Here is a 16,323-nt window from a genome sequence, read left to right on the forward strand (position 1 = left end):
ATGAAATCAATAAATAAGTGTACCATGAAATCAATAAATAAATGTACTATGAAATAAATAAATAAATAAATGTACCATGAAATGAATAAATATATCAATAATTGTTTCTTTAAATAATATATCATTTAATTATTTAATGATTAAATGTATCATTTAATTACTTAATGGAACATTTATTGGTACATTTATTTATTTCATGGGACATTTATTTATTTAATTGTACATTTATTTATTTCTTGATGATTTAAATTTGTAACATTTCATCCTCCACACCTCAACCATTTTACCTTGGAAAATGAACATAAATGGCTATAACTCAGTTAATTTTACATATTTTGAGCTGAAGTTTGGTGTGACAGTAGCTGAGACCAATCCCTGACACACAGTCTTATAGCTAACAGTTTGTACACAACAACTTCATCGTTTCTCACCATAAAGACGATCTTGTTTTAAAAATCTGGCCTACAATATGGCAGGTGACATGCATTCCTGTTAAGAATGTTGGGTCTTCAGTATTGACTTGCTCTGATTTCGTGGCTCTTTTTTTTTCTAACTAATCTATTCACGAATGGCTGATAGAAAGTCCGGGCTTTTTAAAATGGTTATATTGTTGTCAGTAATGAATTCTAAGTACACCCATAGATTGTTTAATATTTTTGTAGTTGGCTATAACAATTGAAAAATAAAAACTCGCCTACTTCTTCATTATAAATCAAATTGCTCAGCTTATTCAGAAGATACGTGCTATGATCTTTGTTGTTTTAGGCCGGTCGTGATAAACAATAAATCAATTAATCGTATGATAAATGAAAATTATCAACCTCATTTTCATTTTCCGGCTTCATCGTTTCTTCGTGTCTCTCTCTTTCTACTGGACACTGGATGACAAAAGGCTCAACTCTGGTGCTCTTCACTGACCCCTCCCATTCTCTTTAAAATCTGTTTTAACTGTTCAAAATCACGTTTTTGGATTGTTAAAAGCAGCTAAGCTGAGAAGTTAAGCTATGAGCTAAGCTAACAGCCCGACCTCAGGAAAAAACCTCCGTCTTGTCGAAGCTCCAAAATTCACAGTTGAAACCCGTGCCTTCGTGTAAAAGTAGTTTTTCTCTGCAAAAAGAAGCCGAGTACTTGTTTACTCATTTTTATTAAAAGCTTTGTGTGGAAAAATGCTGCGCTAAAGAGCTCAAATCACCGCGCGTCCACCATGCCATCATGTCAGCCCACGTCACGTCAAGGGCCCTCCCTCCCATTTTTCTTAAAGAGACACGCTGCTCAACTGTCCATCCTTTGGTTCTGTCTTATACTGCCATCAGGTGGTCATAAAAAGTACTACACTGCAAACAAATCAACTTTTCTTCTAAAATTTGACAATTATTGTTAAATTTCAACCTGTCTTATCGTTTATCGCAATAATTTCTGAGACAATTAATTGCCCAGTAAAGTTTGTTATTGTGACAGGCCTAGTTGTTTGTAAAGTTTTTACATTAAAAAATTAAACTTTATAATTTTTCCTCAGTAAACTCATTGAAATCTGTTCAGTCTCTTTAAAAACATTGTCTTCTTTGAAATATTTCTCAGCATTCTTCTCCAATTCATGTCTTCTTATGCTTTTAGATTTTAGGTAGACTTTTGCTACTTTTAGCTTTTATTTAGCCTTTTGCTGCCTTTAGCTTTTAGGTACCATCCTCCTATTTTCAGCTTCTAGCAAGCTTTTAACTACTTTTACCTTTTAGCTAACAGTTAGTTACTTTTAGCTAGCCTTTTCTACTTTTAGCTGCTAGTGTGTTGCTAATTTGATGTTTTATCTAGTGTTTTGCTTCTTCTAGGTTTTAGCAGATAATCTGTTTCTTTTAGGTTTAATAAAGTTTCAGCTTCCTTGACAGTCATGCAGCTCTGCATATCTCAGAAAATGTCACTTCTCTTGTTCTTCTCTGTTTCTGTCTTCATGGAGTGTCTCTGTTGCTGTGGTGAGTCCATCATCTTGTCCTGCTGGTTCTGTCCCTCCGTCTGCAGGTGCTGGACTGCAGCTTCCCGATGCTCACGGTGGTGTCAGATCGTCTGCTGGACATCTACTGCCAGCTGATCGGGGTCAGACACTCTGAGCTGGACTCGGGTACCCAAGAGAACCCTGATGTCTGTCCCCAGGATGATTCTGAGGACCAGAGCACCCCACTGGAGGGGAGACATCTGTCCCTGAGGTAAGACACAGCTCAGTCCTGGCATGTGGTCTTGGATGGTAGCTCTTGATCCTGGAGAACCAAATGTGATCACATTTGAAACACGCATGACCTGCATCACACCGATCAATGAAACCAGACACTTTGAATCTGTCTCTGCAGCCGCCCCATCATTTATAAGTGAGTGTACTGAAGTACACATTAGAAGTGAATAGGCAGATTTGGACCTGTTTTAATAACTAGTAGTTATCATCAGCGTGGTGTTTAATTGTAGACGTAGAGCTGCAGCCTCAGGTGTTTCCTGTCAGAGGAGAGCTCCTGGTTTATAAACAGCTCTACAGACGGGGTGAGTTGTGCACAACAAAACTCGGGTAGGTTAGAAAAGTCTACAACCATTCTGAGAGACGATCCGTTGCACAGATCTTTTCAGCGTGTTCTATGTTGGATAAAAATGTCCTCTACTCATTTTACTTATTCAAAGAAGCCACACTCGAGGACACGAGGAGATTTTTAACCTGTTTTACTTGCAAGGTCAAACTTTCACAACATGTTACACAGATGTCCAGAAGTTCCACATGCATGGAGCCCAGTTGTGAGAATCGGCCTCGGAAAGTGTGCGAGAATTGTTTTTATAACCTTATCGGCTCACATGCAGACACGGATGACCTCAGCCACACAGCTGCACATGCAGGATCAAATCAGAAAGGTGTCAGCAATCAGTGGCTGTCTAAATGTGATAACATCGTTCAGCTCTTTCTGAGAGAGAAAAGAACTCTCTGCCAACTCCAACACATGGTCCATGGGCAGTTAACATTCTCACCCATAGTAGTTAAAAACATCCATGAACCTTGATCAAAAATCCCCTGATGTTCTAAATTTTGCAAACTGCTTTGACTCGCTTTAGAAATTTGTGAACCCCGTGACCATCACAAGACATTTGGGGGAGATCTTCACAAAAGTTTGTCACCAACTAGACACAGCCTAGTCAGAAATTACTTTAAATAAGCTGCAACTTTTTACAGTGTGGACTTGTTGAATAACGCAGGTCTTACCTTGCTGCTCTGTGTGCACGTAGACTGCACTGTCAAAGCAGCAGGAAAATACATTTCTCTAAGGAAGGCTACTTTAATCATCCATCCATCCATCCATCCATCCATCCATCCATCCATCCATCCTTCCATGCATCCATCCAACCACTCATCCATCCTTGCATGCATCCATCCAACCACTCATCCATCCTTGCATGCATCCATCCAACCACTCATCCATCCTTGCATGCATCCATCCAACCACTCATCCATCCTTGCATGCATCCATCCATCAATGCATCGATCCGTCTTACCCGCTTCTTCCTTTCTGAGTCGTGGGGGTCACTGGTGCTCATATCCAGCAGTCACTGTGTGAGAGGCGGGGGACACACTGGACAGGTCTCCAGTCCATCACAGGGACACATAGAGACAAATGAGACAAACAACATTCACTCTCTCACACACATCTAGGGACAATTTAGAGTTACCAATCAGTCCAACATGCATGTTTTTGGTCTGTGGGAGGAAACTGGAGTACCTGTAGAAAACCCACGCAGCACTGAGAGAACATGCAAACTCCTCCCAGAAAGATCCTCCGGCCGGGATTTGAACCAGGGACCTGCTCACCGAGAGGCGGCAGCTCTACCAACTGAGCTGCCTAGTTTAATCTTATTTTAAACAATTTTACTTTCGCCTTGTTTTTTTTATTTATTTATTTTGTTGCTTTTCTCTTTTTCTACCACATTTGTGCTCTTTTTTAACATGTCTGCTTAAACCCATATTTTCTGCCTTCATCCTGAAGTTACAGGGCCTCGTATGTTGAGGCCCTGTTAGTTTGTTTTAAAGCCTCCTTCTACATTTAAACTACCAGACGGTGTGAGGCTCAGCTCCTCTGAATCTATTTGTAGCGTTGTGGTGCTGCAGTGTTGAAGCGTTATTGATTGTTGCCAGTTAGATGTGAGGCTGAACTCTTTGATTCTTCGGGTCACTGCAGGTCAGACTCATTACGTAACTTTATGAACTCCAGCTCACACGGAGAACCTCCTGCCCTGAGGTTGGGTGAGGTTTCAGCTTACGTTTGGTAAAGACGAAGGCTCTGCACTCTGTGGTACTCCAGTTTGTTGTGGAACAGTGTGTGACCAGTGGAACTGGTTCGTTCTGACGCTCATTGGTGCTTATTCTGGTTAACACTGTTCTTTAACTCGGTGGGTCTCATTCTCTGATGACCACTCCTATTTTTATTGTCTGCTTCAATATGGCTGCTTTTTAAAATTTTCCTGAAGATGGTCACACGGTCCACATCTCATTCTGTCACATGCCAACAGACGGCACACTCTGAGCACATCATCTCGCAGTATCTCTGGTGTGTACAGGTCCAAACTGCCTGTAAAGGCAGCAGGTCATATGCCATCCCTCCAGGAATACCAAGCTTTATTAATTAATTATTTTACTGATAACTGTACGTCTCGTCTGTCCCTAAACACAAGGCTTTTGGATCGTATTGATTTTTACATTGAGTGCATATAAAACATCTTCTGTTGATGTCTCCTGATCGTAACCAGGGACCTCCTGAAATGGTGTGAGAGGATCAGTGTCAACTTTGATGGCACATCGGCAGCCAAAGCGCAGCACGTCTTCCAAGAGGTCAGTGTTTTTTAACGCCTTCAGAAGAGTCGTCAGATGTGCAGCATCAGGACAACATTCAGACCCTGACCCTACCTGAAGACAGTGCTATGCGCTCGCCTCTAATGGCCCCAACCACGAGGTAAAACTCACATTTATCTGGTTTTGTTTTGTCAGGCTCTTGACTGCTTCACATCCATGCTGTCCTGCCCTGGAAGTCGACTGCGAATGTCTCAGATCATTGGAAGTAAACTCAACATCTCCAAAGAGCAGGTATTTGGCCGGGCCAACTTTTTAACTCATAAAAAGCCCAGTCTTTAGACGATCATCAGGATAAGGACTGGATTTCATCATGTCAACGTGGTTCTCTTGTCCTGTTTGTCTCCAGGCCCAGTACTTCTGTCAGATGTACCAGCCTGCCATGGCTCTGACAGAACTCCAGGTCTCAGTGGGCAGAGCCAGTCTGGATCGAAAGCAGTCCGAGTCTGTGCAGCTGGTTGTGTAAGTGGGACATTTTAAATGAGCGACATCATATCAGATTGTTGCTGTGTCATCATTCACCCACTGACAGAAACAAGCTGACCCGTACTGCTAAATTAAATAAGCATCGTATTGATTTGAAACTGTTTTGTGGTAAACAAAGTCCTCTAATGGCTCCACGGGCTGGAGGTGTCCTCATATCCTCATTGATCCTGCCCTGAAACAGACCGGGGTTGGTCATAACCTTTGGCCTGAAAACAAAGGGTCATCAATCAGCCAGAACATTATCAATTCAATTCAGTTCAGTTTGTTTCTATAGCACCAAGTCACAACAGAAGTCATCTCAGGGCACTGAACAGAAACATTCACATACATAAAAAAGACAATTAGCAAAAGTTATTTATCTAAGGAAGCAGCAGACACGTTGAATCTTCACTTCATCACAGTCTCTCATCCTGAGCAAGCACAAAAGAGACAGTGGAAAGAAAAATCTCCCTTTAACAGGAAGAAACCAGCAGAACCAGACTGATGAGTGGCCATCTGCTTCAACCGGCTGGGTTTGAGAGGACTGAAAGGAGGAACAGACACACAATGGCAGGTCCAAGTGAACTTTCTATAGGAGGAAAGATAAAAAAAAACATGTTAAGATAGAAATAATTACAAACCGGTAGAGGAGATCAAGTAAAGACAGCAGCAGAGTGAAGAAATGTGGTCGGTTTGTCCTCCAGCAGTCTAAGCCTATAGCAGCAGAACTAAGGGACAGCTCAACTCTGTAGGATTTATCGCCTGACCTTAAACGTAGACATTGTACCAACTTCACAAGAGAGGAGCCTGATAACTCAAAGATCTGCCTCCCATTCTTCTCTTCTAAACTCTAGGAACCACAAGTAAACCTGCAGTCTGAGAGCAAAGTGCTCTGTTAGGAAAATATGGATCAATAAGATCTGTAATATAAGATGGAGCTAGGTTGTTGAGAGCTTTGTAGGTTAGAGTAAGATTTTGAATTCAATTCTGAATTTAAAATCTTACTTTTCTCATCACACTTATGGCACTGAATATGTCTTCACTGTACCTGCAAATGAGCTTTGACCTGTTGGGACAAGGCTACGAGTCAACCTGTCATGGTTTTTGTGTGTCGCCCCTGGCTCCACTGTTGCACCTGGTCATGGATGTAATTGCTCATTATTCCACTCACCAGGAGGAGGGAGAGCAAGCACAAAAAACAAAGCCTACCTCTGTTCTCCACAGTGTAACTCCTACACACTTCAACATCTTGCACCAAAAACATTCAGGTCTCATTCCCTGTTCATTTAGTTTGAGAAAAACAAACATTCACTAATCAAGTCCCTCAGCTATGGGAACGTCAGCGGACTGCTTGTTAAGATTAGTGTAATAGCATTCATTCCTAACTTGGTGGTAAAGATTTGACCACAGCAGCAAACAGTTGAAGCATTTTATTTCCTCTTTAAGGGATAAGCAAACATTTGCTGCCACTCGACCCTCGGCTGTTCTGCTGGAACAGCTGGCAGTCTGCGTGGCCAAAGGAGAGCCGGTCCTGTTGGTGGGAGAGACCGGAACAGGAAAGACCTCCACTGTTCAACACCTGGCCACAGTGACAGGTGAGTTCATGTTTACAGTCCGAGAGACACGGCTTCTCCTCACCACATGGTAACTTCCTGTATTCTGAACGGTCTTTTAATTTTGAAAACATGTTTAAATTATTGGGTTTGTTATTCCAGGACACAAGTTGCGGGTCATAAATATGAACCAGCAAAGTGATACGGCTGACCTTCTTGGAGGGTGAGTTGGACATGAAACCATCTTTGGTGTAGAAGACAGATGTTTAAAATAATTTGAAAACGGTCTCAGGCCAGCGACTCCACAACTGACTGATTAAATCAAGATTGAATTTAGAAATCTGTAAGTCCTGTAGCAATGAGAACCTGGATGAACGAAGACAAAAATATTTGTTTTGATGGAGACTTTGTGTATATTGATACAATGAGGGATTAAGAAGTGTTGATTTTTGAAAACATTTAGAATTTTAGATTGCTCAAAAGATATTGTGCTTGTATTTTTTTTCCTTTCATTATCAAATTTCTGGAAAACTACATGAATAATTCTGTCAAAATGATCAAACATAAACGGTTTTTGTTGAGAAAAATACAAGTAAAGTATATATTTCTACTGTGAAGTATGTCTGAGCTGTAGAGCTCCAAACACGTTTGGCTTTTCTCATCAGTTTCACCAAAATCTCATTGATCCCAATTATATTGTTCTCAGGTTTTTGCAAAATTTATCTCCATCTTTTGAAGTGTTGACGTGGAAAAAAGGGATTCTCAGAACAGCCAGGCGTAGACTTCGTCAATTTATTACAAAGCTTTGAAGTCACAGAAGATCAATACATTTACAAGTTCACACGTATCAATGCCTTCACCTGTTTGAGGCTCCGAGCTGTTCTGACTTCCTGAACTAAAACTGTTAGTTTTGTAGAGACTTCCTGCTCCCAGTCCCTCCCCACCCTGTCCATCTTATCAGAACCAGCTGCAGTCAGAAGCTGGGAGAAATCTGGAAGGTCGGGGACTCCTGATGAAAGACGTCACTGTAATCATAGCAATCAAAACTTGAGGATAATAGAATTACTCTATCTCTTGCTGTCCCTTTGCTGACCGATCACATGAAGACTGATTATTACGTAGAGGAAGGATCATGGAACATTTGCAAATATTCACAAGAACAATAAAGAGCAGTGAAATAATGGAGCATGGTGAGTGCAAATACTACACGTTCTCTTGAGTATCATTGCCAAAAGTCATCGCACACTGTTTCCAGCCAAGACCCATGTTTTGGTGTATAACTTTAATGTTTTATATCAAAGCTTTGATGACAGAACAAACATTTGCGCTCGACTAACACAAGAGAAATTGAATTTATTGTCAAAAATGCAGGATCAGTGCTGAATGAGTGCTGACATCGTCTGAAGACACTGAAACTGAATTATTAAAATTAAAACAATCAAAACAGATCCAAATATAACACATACTCTAAAACTTAACGCAAACAAAACCAGAGCTAAAAGCTAAAAAATAGCAAAATGATGGATAAAAAAAATTTAATTAGTAAAACTAGCTAAAGCTAAATGAATCAAGTGGCTAGCTCAAAGCTAAAATTAGCAGAGAAGACAATTAGCAAATTTAGAGCTAAAGATAGCAAAACAGTGTCTTAAAAATAAAATGAGCAACACTTTAGCTAAAGCTATAAGTATCAATAGGCTAGCTAGAAGCTAAAATTAGTAGAGAAGTATATAAAAGTTGCGTAATGTTAGCGGCAGCTGAAAGTAGCAGAACACTAGCTAATAGTTAAAAGTAGCATCAGATGACATAAAAATAGAGCAAGGATGCTGAAGCTGATTTAAGAAAGAATGTTTTAAAGGAAATGAACACATCTTAAATGTATTTATAACAGGGACTTTATTTTAATTAAAGCTGTTTTTAAAAAAGGACACATAAAAAAAATAGCAGATCAATCTGAATGTTTCGACAGATGAGTGGTTAAAGCAGAGCAAAGTATGCAGATGTAGGTTGCTCGTACAAACATATGGAATAAAGTATAAAAGAAAACAGTCTAACGCTGACTCAGCATTTGTTTTGTACAAAGGTGCTGAGTCAGTGTTCTGCTGCCGGAGGGCTGAAGTCATGTTTGGTGTCTTTTCTAGGTACAAGCCCGTGGACCACAAGCAGATAGTGCTGCCTCTCAGGGAGGCCTTCGAGGACCTGTTTTCCAAGACTTACTCCAGAAAGCAGAACCTAACCTTCCTAGGTCACGTGCAGACCTGCTTCAGGGGGAAACGTTGGCAGGATCTGCTCAGGCTCATGGACCACGTGTGCAAGTCTGCGCTGGCCAACGAGCTGCGGAAGAAACCAAACGGTACTGAACTACAAAGAAAAGGGTCATTGCTGTCTGCTGGGGGGCAGCGAGAGGCTAACATCTTCCTCTGTGTGTGTGTGTGTAGCTGCCACTCTGCAGGAACAGTGGGAGATGATGGCTTCCAAACTGAGTCAGACTCAGCAGCAGATCCGAGCCTGTGAGTCCTCGATGGTGTTTGCTTTTGTTGAGGTACACACACACGCTCACACACACACACACACACACACTCACACACGCTTGGGCTGTTGTAGAGGCCGCAGCTCTGACCTGTGGGTGGTCTACAGGGAACTTTAGCCCAGGCTGTGAAGAAGGGCCACTGGATCCTGCTGGACGAGATCAACCTGGCAGCAGCAGAGACCTTGGAGTGTCTGAGTGGACTCCTAGAGGGCAGGGCTGGATCTCTGGTGTTGCTGGACCGTGGAGACACTGGTAAGACCTGCCATCACTTGCAGAACTTTGCTGTAGGGATGTTTAATTACAAAATTTCAGACGGCGGCTGTGGCTGAGTGGTTAGAGCAGTCGTCCTCCAATGCGAGAGTTGGGGGTTCGAATCCACCAGCAGTCACATGCCAAAGTGTCCCTGGGCAAGACACTGAACCCCTTGTTGCCTCTGATGTGTGTCCCATCAGTGTATGAATGTGATAAAGCTCTGATTAGTCTCTTTAGAATGATTTGTTCAATTAGCTTTGTAGAGATCTAGTAGAGTGCTGTATGGATGGGTAAATGAGGCACAGATTGTAGTAGAGCTGGACAATAATTGGATATTGATATATCTCGCGATATACTTTTATTCAATAACGATAAGAGTTTTAAGCATATTTTCAATATTTCGATAGGATTACAGCGTTTCACTGACGCATTTCTTTTGCTCTTCGGGTTGAATTAAGTGTAGAACCACTAGACTGAGGAACAGCTTCTACCCTGAGGCTGTTAGACTCATGAATCTCTAACTAGAATAATCACTGTGAAAAACCATATCATGTTGCTGCTGATCTGTTTCATGTTGCTGCTGATCTGTTTCAATGTTGATGTGTTCATGCGTGCACATCTGCTCACAGACTCATGTTCATGTTTGTGCTGATGTTCAATGTTTTTATATTATGAGTGCTTAGTGTATATTTAGTTGATGTTTTTCTTAGTTCATATCTTACATGTTATTACAGTTTTTCTTATACATTTTATTGTTGGATGTAACTGGGACCCCGTGTACATAATTTCGCTCCACCACATGTACCACATGAGGTGCGAATGACAATAAAGAAACTCTGACTCTCTGAAGCGGCCACTTCAGTTTCAACCCGGACAGAAAAAAGTGCGACACAACTACGTAAGTGCGTGGTGACGTAATGTTACGCAGAGCTCAAGTCCAGAAGGCGTTAATGGTAGCAGGCTAAGCTAGGCTAATCTCCAACGAGTGTTAAGCTTTCTCTTCAAAATGAGTTCCCATGATCGTCAGAATGTGACTGAACAATCTTTCACAAGCGGAGAAACAGATGACATCACTGATAAGAGAGAAAAGACTAATTCGCTGGTTTGGAAGTGGATCGGCTTTCTAAGATCCGATAAACTGCAGGTTTCAGTCAGTGTGCTGCAAAATGTGACGGAGAGTCGTTCTAACCAGTGGTGGGAACATCTAACTTGTTCCACTGGACAGAAGATGATGAGTCACATGATGAAGCTCAATAAAAGTTTGAGCCAACGTGTCCCTGAAACACCCCCAGTGCTGCATGCTTTGTTTTGTTGTTTTTATCATTTATTCATTCATTTAAAATAAAAGAAATTCATCAGAAAGAACAAAAAAAACATTGAATGAAAAGGTTGAAGAAAGAAGAAAATAATTCTTATCTGCCCCTAATTTAAAAAATACAAAATAACTAGAAACAAACAACAACCTCGACTTGAACAATCTCCAAACTGAAAACAAAAAAACTTCAGGTATCCTTCACCTGGTACTAAACCTTCCCAACAACTTTAACTATCATCTTTTTAAACATATAAATTGTTTTATAAATGTTTATGGTGATATCAAAGCAATTCATAATCCTGGTCCCTGAATTACAACACAGCTCCTTCACACTAGTTCTAAATGGAGGTTTTACAAACATTTACATTCCCTTAAAGTTATTTTTACAAATTTTAATTGAATATTTGGGGATAATATTTTTGAGCTTTATACATGACTTGTAAAATACTATATTCAACCAAATCATAACATTTTAATAATTTCAATTGATGACATAATATAGTTGTTGGGTGACCATAGCACGTCATACGACTAATAATTCTTATAGCTCTTTTTTTGTAAAAATAAAAAGAGGGTTTGTAATTGTTTTGCTTTTCCCCAAACTTCATTACACTAGATTAAATATGGAACAATCATTACATTTTACAATATATACAAAGCTTTGTCATTCAAAAACTATTTTACTTTATACAGTAATGCAATTGATTATTTTTATTTTTAAGTATTTTACATGAGATTTCCACGTCAGCTTCTCATCAATAACGACACCCAAAAATTTTATTTCATTAACAACGAATTTCAATTCTGTCAATTTTAAAGTTGTTGTTTAAAGTTAAAACTATTAATATTGAAAAAGTTGAGAATTTTATGTTTGACAGTGATTTCAATTTTTTGAAGGATAAATGCAAATAAAAGGTGAACATTAATTTATTTGTATAATTTGTAGTTTTTCTGAGGCTTTTATATTGTTTATATCGATATCGAATTATATCGTTATCGACCGAAATTAAGAGATATATCGTGATAAAAGTTTTGGCCATATCATCCAGCCCTAGCTTGTAGTGTAAAGTGTAAAGCGTTTGAGTATCTTGAAATAAGACAGAAAGGTGCTCTATAAGTACAGTCCATTTACCATTTATAATTATAATGGTGCCTGCAAATTGGTGGATTTTAGAAAAAAAAAGTAAAGTAAATGCAGCCCTACAATAAAATCAAATAAGAACTCGAGCCTGACCGATATGGAAATTTTGGATATCGTCAATACCAATATCAATAATTAGGAGGGGAACGCTAATGTCAATATAATGACTGAATATTTGTGATATTTGTCCACCCCCAAGAATCTAAGTAAACAGCTGCTTTAAAACCTGTTTTAACACTTGGAAGTCTTGAAACAGTCATCCTAACGTGCGTTCACATTTTCTATCATCCACTATTCACCATGAAGTTATCAAGTGTTACAAAAATATAAATTAAAGAAACGTCCTTCCCTGTTCATTCTTTAAACAGTCAGTCAGTATGGTGTAGGTTTAATTAGTATTTACCACAGCAGAGTTTATTTTTCTTTGTAGAGAAGTAAATATTTCAGACAAACATTTCATTGAGGATGGTAAAGATAAAGTTACACTGATATATTTTGTCTCTACGTTAGATTTATTGTTCTGGTTAAAGTTTTACAAGGCAATAGTCTAAGCTAGGTTATCTAAACGTTAACTTGCTAACTTGAAAGCCATGTAGCTAATGACAAACGTGTCAGAGGACTGAAGACAATTTATTATTTTTGATTTGTCTTATTTTACAGATCAGTTAAAATAAAGTTACCATGCTCTGTTCAGCAAAATACGCTCCACAGTATTGCTCGCTGCTTCGGCTGTGCTGAAAGTAAAAGTTAAAGTGAACGGCCATGACTTGAAAGTAGTCTTCATGCGCCCTCTGCTGGATGCATTGTACAATTACACCTTTTGCAAGTAAGGACACGGCTTGTTCTCAGTGTTTATAGCCACGCATAACGGGGCAGTTGTCACAGATAGATCCCCAAACGCCCATATCTGCCTAAAATATCGTCCCAACCGATATAACGGTCAGGTTGTAAGAAGAATGCATGGTAAATGGTGATTTACATTATATATATTAATATTTTTCTTTCCATAAAGTAATAACAAAAATATATTTCTGAGTCGAAGCTTTGTCCCAGTTGTCACACAGGCACATTTATTAACAAACAGCTGTAATTGTACTAAATGTCTAAAAAAATAAACTATTTACATATATTAAATAATAATCCTCTTCAGCTGCGTCGCCTTCGTGATGTTAGTAAGCATGTGTGAAGCAGCAGTGAGGGGCTGTTTGTATTCAGTGAGGGAGAAGGAGGGGCCACGTGAAGTTCACGGTGCAGACGGGCAGAAAAAGGAGAAATACTGTACATGGATTTTCAAGTCTTACAGTGAGAGGTAGTGCGACATTAATAAAGCAGTGGCTTATCATTTCAATTCAGTTTAATTCAGTTTATTTATATAGCGCCAAATCACAACAGAGTTGTCTCAGGGCACTTTACAGAAACATTCACATACATAAAAGCCAATTAGTAAAGTTCTCTATTTAAGGAATCCAGCAGACAAGTTGAATCTAGGCTTCGTTGCAGTCTCCCATCCTGAGCAAGCACAGTGGCAACAGTGGAAAGGAAAAACTCCCTTTTAAAGGAAAAAACCTCCAGCAGAACCAGGCTCAGGACAAGCGGCCATCTGCTTTGACCGGCTGGTTGAGAGGACAGGAAGGAGAGACAGACGAACACAGAATGGTAGGTCCAGATATAGGTCCAGGTGTATCTGAAAGACAAAAAAAAAAAAACATGTTAAGGATAGAAAAAATAATTACAAATACAAAACAGGTTGAGCAGAGTAAGTAAAGACAGTAGCAGAGTGAAAAGTGTGGTCAGTTTGTCCTCCAGCAGTCTAAGCCTATAGCAGCAGAACTAAGGGACAGCTCAGGAAACCCAAGCCGACCCTAACTATAGGATTTAGCAAAAAGGAAAGTCTTAAGCCTAGTTTTAAAACTGGATAATGTGTCAGCCTCACGGACAGAGATTGGAAGTTGGTTCCACAAGAGAGGAGCCTGATAACTGAAAGATCTGCCTCCCATTCTGTTTTTGGAAACTCTAGGAACCGCAAATAAACCTGCAGCCCAAGAGCAAAGTGCTCTGTTAGGAAAATATGGAACAATAATATCTGTAATATAAGATGGAGCCAGGTTGTTGAGAACTTTGGTTAGAAGTAAGATTTTGAATTATATTCTGGATTTGACAGTCCTTAGCGGCTAACAAGACGGCTAACTTTAGCCATCTTGTTCCACAGTTGAGACTGGGACCATGTCTTTAGCGATATGATAAGCTGCTGATTTATTAATGTTGCGTTACCTCACACTGTTCCTCTCATAAGGCACAGCATGGCTAAATGAGCTTTGACCCGTGGTTTGTTTCAGGGAAGGAGGCTGAAGTCAGTCGGAGCTGCAGCTTCACACACACTTCATACTTCACTTACAGCGCTGTTTAAATGTGACAACGATTCTTAGTGCCAACTTTTTGTCGGGACTTGTTTACGGCATTGTCTACAGAAAACATTTTTCTCTTTTCCTCTTGTTCCACCTCTTCCACATTGGGTTTCTTCTGTCTGAGAAATTTAGCAGTTCATTATTGTGGGCTTTCTTCCTGATGCGCTCCATCATCTTGGTTGTTTCATTTTGTATGAAACAACAAAATGTACACATAGTTTACAGTCTCAGGGTGCTGGACTTCAAGTGAACCCTCTGGGCTTGGTGAGGAGCTTTTGTGTATTTATGCCAGTGGCTTCTCTCCCCTATTTTGACCCAACTGTCATATCAGGGTGTCTGATAACTCCCACTGCATACATGTTGATGGTTTGGACTGCTTAATGGTAAGTGTCACTGTCTTGTAATCCTGGGGCTGCCGGTTCGAGCGTAAGTTGCATCAGGAAGGGCATCCGGCAGAAAACAACTACCAGATTTTTCTTGCAAGTTCACTCACTATGGCAGCCCATGCAAAAGGGAGCAGCTGAATAATGGTATTACCGTCTGTTGATTACAGAGCCACTGGTTCGCCACCCGGACTTCCGTCTCTTTGCATGCATGAACCCAGCTACTGATGTGGGCAAAAGAAACCTTCCTCTGGGCCTCAGGAACAGGTAAGAATTAGCGATTTTCTAAACACAATCAAAGTTTTTATCCCATAAGCCTCACGCTGGTCATATTTAAGGCTGAATTATACACTGTTTAGGCTCTCAGATTCAACATCTGCTTGAGGCACCTGAAACAGATGTGCACAGTGGTTCTGCAATATAACGCAGTATTAAGCCTCTTTTTGAACAGTCTTTGGTTTCAGGCATTCACTATAAAAATATTGGACAAGTTATAAAAGTGTAGTTCCATTTGTGTTTGAAAAATGAGTCCCCTCTCTACTTATGTCAGCAAACAGCTCTTCTGGCTACACTTGATGCTGTTTAACAGTATTATTTTTTCATTAGCAACACCAGGAGTAGAACTACAGCAGCACCAGTGTATAAACTTTAACATACTTTAAGTGTTCTGCTGACTAATTCATGCAGAGCAACTCGTCTTACAGCTAAAAAATGTTAACTTATGTTTTATTATTTATGAATAAATTATACATTTTCCTGCTAACTACAGAGTTACTGAAAGGGTTTTAAATCCCTCGGCTGCTGGCAGGTTTATTATTTTACACCAGGTTTAATTTTTACGTATTTTTCATATGAGAATTAGAATTTATTAAGTGTTTTCTAATGTCAAAACAAAACATGCTTGAATATTCATTTTTAAAAAATTGTAATAAATAATTAGTCTAAATAAAATTAGCTTTGTTGCTTTGTACTGCATTAAACTAATTTTGAGTCATAATGTGTCGCGATTAAAGTCTAAATTTTATTGTGACTAAAGGCTGAACTGTACCACGATTAGGAGTTGAATAATATTGCATTGTATCATTTTGTGCTGCTTGTGTATCTTTAATGACTTGACCCGTCCACAGTCCAGAGATGCACAACCCCACTAGACGACCATGCACAGAATCTAGCTGCTCTTTAATTCACTGTCGCCATCAGAGTCAGAGTCAGAGTCAGAGTTTCTTTGTTGTCATTCGCACCTCATGTGGTACATGTGGTGGAGCGAAATTATGTACACGGGGTCCCAGTTACATCCGACAATAAAATGTATAAGAAAAACAGTAATGACATCTAAGATATGAACTAAGAAAAACATCAACTAAATAAACACTAAGCACTCATAACATAAAACATTGAACATCAGCACAAACATG

The 16,323-nt window shown here is 39.7% G+C and overlaps 1 protein-coding gene across 1 annotated transcript in view; it reads left to right on the forward strand.

The window, feature by feature from the left end:
- The window catches only part of LOC119417835 (midasin), a 14,054-nt gene extending 4,658 nt beyond the window's left edge, over positions 1 to 9,396 (forward strand). The window contains exons 6-13 of the mRNA XM_037685090.1: positions 2,014 to 2,198; positions 4,768 to 4,849; positions 5,006 to 5,101; positions 5,217 to 5,329; positions 6,779 to 6,927; positions 7,048 to 7,108; positions 9,024 to 9,235; positions 9,335 to 9,396. Of these exons, the coding sequence (XP_037541018.1) occupies positions 2,014 to 2,198; positions 4,768 to 4,849; positions 5,006 to 5,101; positions 5,217 to 5,329; positions 6,779 to 6,927; positions 7,048 to 7,108; positions 9,024 to 9,235; positions 9,335 to 9,396 (960 nt within the window). The remainder of the gene's footprint in view (positions 1 to 2,013; positions 2,199 to 4,767; positions 4,850 to 5,005; positions 5,102 to 5,216; positions 5,330 to 6,778; positions 6,928 to 7,047; positions 7,109 to 9,023; positions 9,236 to 9,334) is intronic.
- Positions 9,397 to 16,323: the final 6,927 nt, after the last annotated feature.

Source organism: Nematolebias whitei, chromosome 12 (genome assembly GCF_014905685.2).
Source record: "Nematolebias whitei isolate Nwh7 chromosome 12, NemWhi1, whole genome shotgun sequence".
In the NCBI taxonomy this organism is placed as follows: domain Eukaryota; kingdom Metazoa; phylum Chordata; class Actinopteri; order Cyprinodontiformes; family Rivulidae; genus Nematolebias; species Nematolebias whitei.